Source organism: Montipora foliosa, chromosome 12, assembly GCF_036669935.1.
Source record: "Montipora foliosa isolate CH-2021 chromosome 12, ASM3666993v2, whole genome shotgun sequence".
Classification (NCBI taxonomy): domain Eukaryota; kingdom Metazoa; phylum Cnidaria; class Anthozoa; order Scleractinia; family Acroporidae; genus Montipora; species Montipora foliosa.
Window position 1 is genome coordinate 12727156 of NC_090880.1, and position 5000 is coordinate 12732155.

Here is a 5000-nt window from a genome sequence, read left to right on the forward strand (position 1 = left end):
ATGAAATTGCAAACGGAGCCTTGCGGAAATGTCCAGAGTACCTCAACTACAAAAGGTGCCTGCAAGCGGAGATTCGTTTATGCACCGCTTTCAATTCAAAGTCGTCTTCTCGTTAGACAAAGAGAGCACAAGGAAATCTGTTGCTCCGGGAAGAAAGTTCTTCTTCCTTTGAGGTCCATGTAAACAACCATTAGTGTATTGTTTTCTTGATGGGCCAGTGGGTGGAAGAAGTAATTAACTTGGCAAAGCAGACGCTCGAGCGATTTGTTCATAACCAGACTTCAGCAGGAAATGAAACTGTGTGTTTTCCGACAGTCCAGCGCTTCTAAGTTCCTCTGCTTCAATCAAAGACTCCAGTGATGGTAAAAATTCTTGCAATTCCATACCTAGGAAATGACAAAGAGAAAAATAAACAATGGAGCTTTTTTGCCGACTGCACAGGATCATGAAACCATGTATTGCCGATCTTTGCCAGAATTTCTCAGATAATATATCAAGTTATTAAATTTTCGATCTCACAGATCGTATTCTCTAGCTTTCTGGTTGGTTCACTGAATCTCAGTAACCCACCATTAATTTTCTGGCGATTTTATTGGCTAATTTATGTCACGTGGGGCAATATTACGCAATAAGCCCCGTTTGCGTCGAGATTTGACCTGCGAAATTCTCGGAACAAAAAAGGAAGCAGTTTTCATTTTACATGGAAGAAAATTAAATTCGTTTTCTGGAGTCTAGGGATAGTGACATTAAAAAGCTGTTTGCAAATGCTGTTCCGGAAAGTAAGAGAAAGTCAACAAAATATGCTGTCAACGTCTTTGAAGGTGAAGAAAGTTATGAGCAGACTTTAGAGATTTAATACTACTCGAACATAAACTGAGTCATTATAGAGTAGATAATTCAATACCATGTTTAATAACTAAAAAAATAAACCAACCGTTCGATGGGGAGAAAAATTTCAGCCGCACTTGAAAAGACTATCTCTAAAAGGACGAACGGGGAAAGGTGGGATGGGGACGGGGACTGGGAATGAGGAATGGACACTGACAACACTCCGCTGTCATCCAGACTTTGCACATTCTTTCATGGTTGAAATTTCTTTTTCAACAAGCTAAAAAGCGCCGTGTTTTTGAGTTTTCGACTCGCAGTGAAAATCAAAATGATTTGATATTTTTTCCTAGGACCGACATACTTTCCAGTCAAATTTTGAACAGGGCATCGAAAAAATGCGAAGCATCGCCATCAGATCAACAATGGCTTTTTACGAGCCGTTTTTTTGCGCGACATGAAAATTGATGGGTGGGGTTATAAAATAAATAAACCTTCTGGCTTGCTGGTATGCTAGTTGATAATGTCCTTCGCTGAGAATATGTCCTCAAATTTTCATATTTGCCGTCGAAACTTCGCTTCTCGGCCAAATATTAATTTTTCGAACAATCTCTCCGCCGAGGACATTATCAGTCGACATACCAGCCGCCCGAAGGGGTTTATTAACCAAATATACCGTGTGACCTAAAGTGGAAACTTATCGCGACTGTGATTGGCTTTAATTTCCAAGTGTCCAAGCGTTCAGAATTTGATGAAAATTTAATAAAACACCTTCATAACTTATTTCTAGTAAGTTTAAAATCGTACCTTGATTGTAGGCCAGTTCAACTGTTCTAAAGAAAATAGTATTTCTTGCTGTTATCAGAGGATCCTTAGCAGGAAGTGATGACCAACTGCAAATAATATCAAGACATCCTCGAGTGGATTTACCAGCTTAATTGCGTGGGGGTGGGGTGGGCATGCAAGTGCGAAGTGGAACGTCAAACCCTCCATTAACATTAATAGTTGATATGATAGTAGAAAAAAAAAAAAAAAAACAGGGTATCCCAAAATTATCAAGCCCCAGTTGTTAAAAGCCCGACCAAGTTAACTCCGGATAATTGGAAACTCAAATTGTAGTTCATTGACTATTCAAAAGATTCCTCAACACCTCAAGAAAATGAGGGGACAGAGAGGGAGGTTCCCGGTCCAGTCCTTGGGATATGTCTTGTCCACGAAAGTTATTTTTAGACGAGCGGAAGTCTTCCGAGACGTCCGCATGCAGGCCAACCTCGGTCCGATGTTTGAAAGAAAATAAATATTCATCAGCCTTCCACGTGCGCCGTCATTTTCTCTTTTCACTAAGAACCTGAGAGCGAGGCAAGACTGCATGCGGACGTATCGTAAGACAGACCTCCGCTAGAACAAAGACTTCCGCTCGTCTAAAAATAACTTTCGTGGACATAACATATCCCGGCCAACGCCCTGAGCCTCCCTCTCTGTCCCCTCATTTTCTCTTGGCTACAGGTAATAGGATACTTACTCGTCTCTAAGAATAGCTCTGCACCAAATGTGAAGCTTGAGGACATTTTCATCCAAAGAATAACGACCAGTCTAGAAAAAAAAAGGAAAAATAAAGAGAGAGAGAGAGAGAGAGAGAGGGAGAGAAAAAAAAAGAGATATTTCCTAAGTGCTCAATAACTGAAAGCACTCTGAAATGACTATCAAATTAAGCCTCAACAATCAATTCTCTCATTCAAAAAAAAATTAACTTTTAACGGAGCTCACAAGTGAAGAAGATGTAACGAAATTGGCATTTATTTGTCCCAAAGCCGAGCCAATCCAAGGAAAGGATCTATTCCTCTACTGAAATCATAACTTAAGCAGTTTAGTATTTATAGACCAATGGGTCTCGTCACGACAGAATATAAACAAAAAGAAAAACTTGTATGATTACCGATGTGGCAAGATAAAGGATGTCCAGAGCTCTTTTGAAGTCATACTCATTAGCGGCTGGATTCTGATCTCCAACATGCAGCTACAAATAAGCAGAGCGTTAGAAGTTCAACTCCTCAGGAAATCTGCGCTGACAGAAGTGACATGTATGAAAGAAATGCGCGTTTTGATGTGGAGCAGGTCAATTTGTTGGGATTCAAAACACGCAATTATTTCATTCATCGTTCCTTTTACGGGGACACATGAGCCCGCCAACAAATTGACCTGCTCCAACCTGTGGTTTGGTGGCTCGGTTGGTAGAGCCGCGTTGCGCCGGCATCGAAAGAGTCGTGGGTTCGAATCCCGTTGAAGCCGCCAGTATTTTCAGTTGTCTACAAAGAGACAATTCTTGGGTTTCACTCACGTGATCAACAGCCATGTTTTTCAACGAAAACAAAAGAATACATTAGCATAATAATAGCTTTCAATTCCCGGAGGATTGGATCGGGACACCAACAAGGCAGCCATTTCATTGTTTGGGGACACCAACATGGCGGCCGTGACGTCATGTGAAATCCAATAATAGACCTTTTTGCAGATACGACGGCCATTTTGATTTCTGTTGATTCAAATAGCTATTATGGGATGCCCAGGGGGGCAAATACATATTAATTTGCCCCCTGAGCATCCCATAATGTCTTTCGAAACAATAGAAATCAAAATGGCCGCCGTATCTGCAAAAAGGTCTATTGCTTAAATTGTCCAGATATAGAGCGAGATTACTTCATGGAAAATGCGCGCGTACGATTTTTATTCACGAGTTGAGTAGTATGAGAAAACGCACGAGTGAGCGCAGCGAACGAGCCAGTTTTCTGATACGAAACAACTCGTGAATAAAAATCGTACAAAGCATTTTCCATGCTGTGTTAGTTCATAGGTATTGATGTTTTTTTCGTGGTAGTATTTGACAGACAAATTTATTTTGCACAAGTGGGGTGGGGTGATGAAAGCAATAAAAATTGGTTTAAAATGCCCAACCGACAACTTATTTAATGACATTTACTGTGTTTCAAATATTCCAAAGCAGTCCAAAGTGAAGAGTGTTGTTTAGCCAGAGTGCCTCGGAGCAAACTCTTCTCGTACAATATTTTTAATTCGTCGCTTGTCAAAGCTATCGATGCTTTGGGTTTATTTCCCTTCCTTTCTTCCATAATTGTTGCCTCGTCTTATCTAAACTCAATTTTAGTGAGTCCGTCACTTATCCACTCCCCGCATTTTTGCAGAAAAGAGTACAACGTGGAAGAGACGTCCTTGAACTTGGCTGGCTACCTAAGCTGGAAAATACTCAACTCAGCATTCTTAAGTTTGGACACCGAGCTCTTTTTAGTGAAGCTTGGCCCGAATACTTGCAATTCCCTAGGCACAATCGCCAACGTACACTGCGCTCTAGCAATGCGCCTGTAATAGAAATTCCCTTAATTAAGGGTACTTTCCAGGACTTATTAGTAACTTTATTCAATCCTCTACCCGCAAATGGAAGGCGGTGTCCAGACTTTAATACCTTTAAAAATGATTTTTATAAAATTTAAAGAGCAGGGCCAGCACGCGCTTAACCTGAACCTCTTATGTTAAACCTCATACATAAGCTGTCTTGACACGGTTGCTTAGTTATGTTTATTAATAGCATTTATAGCATTTCTATATCTTTACAATTTTCAATAGTTTACAACTTGTGTATTATGTTTGCAATTAGTTAGATTTTAAGTGGTTAGTTCCTTAGTTAATAAGACGGATGTAAAGCTACCGTGTAGAAATACTGTCAATAAATTGTTATTATTATGTTTATTTCAAGTTGAGAAATAAACATAATAAGCGAACAGAAGCAAACCTTCCCTCGGTCATTTTTCAAAGCGCGCGGTTTTTGTGCAACGGCTGTCGGATTCGATACGTTCATTCATCACTAGTGAAATTTCGTCGTTTTCGCGTTGCTTAATGGACGAACGATATTTCCTCACAGTGAAATTTTGTCGTCCGTGTTCCTGATTGGCTACATTTAGAATCAGTACGAGTTTTATTCACTATGATTTTCGTGGAGAAATCTCAGTGCCTATGAAATAAAAGTGCGGGGATCACTTCTACCTTCCGTCAGAAGTGATATGCAAAGAAAAACGACTTTTTGCTGGGTATATACTGTATAAGATGCCTCATAAATAAGCGAATTCGACTGAAATGGAGCAAAGGGCGAAGTAACCAGCATTTCG

At 40.2% G+C, this 5000-nt stretch overlaps 2 protein-coding genes across 3 annotated transcripts in view; one reads left to right on the top strand and one right to left on the bottom strand.

The window, feature by feature from the left end:
* Nucleotides 1–149, top strand: part of LOC137980416 (uncharacterized) — a 66726-nt gene extending 66577 nt beyond the window's left edge. Inside the window, exon 5 of the mRNA XM_068827855.1 lies at nucleotides 1–149. This exon is cut by the window's left edge and continues 989 nt beyond it. The gene's annotated coding sequence lies outside the window, so the exon portion shown is untranslated.
* LOC137980415 (nuclear pore complex protein Nup133-like) overlaps nucleotides 1–5000 on the bottom strand; it is a 22898-nt gene that overhangs the window by 228 nt on the left and 17670 nt on the right. For both annotated transcript variants that reach the window (XM_068827852.1, XM_068827851.1), the window contains 4 exons: nucleotides 2762–2842; nucleotides 2348–2418; nucleotides 1633–1718; nucleotides 1–386 (listed from right to left, as the gene is read on the bottom strand). The exon at nucleotides 1–386 is cut by the window's left edge and continues 228 nt beyond it. In XM_068827852.1, coding sequence (XP_068683953.1) covers nucleotides 235–386; nucleotides 1633–1718; nucleotides 2348–2418; nucleotides 2762–2842 — 390 coding nt within the window. In that variant the 3' untranslated portion in view covers nucleotides 1–234. The remainder of the gene's footprint in view (nucleotides 387–1632; nucleotides 1719–2347; nucleotides 2419–2761; nucleotides 2843–5000) is intronic.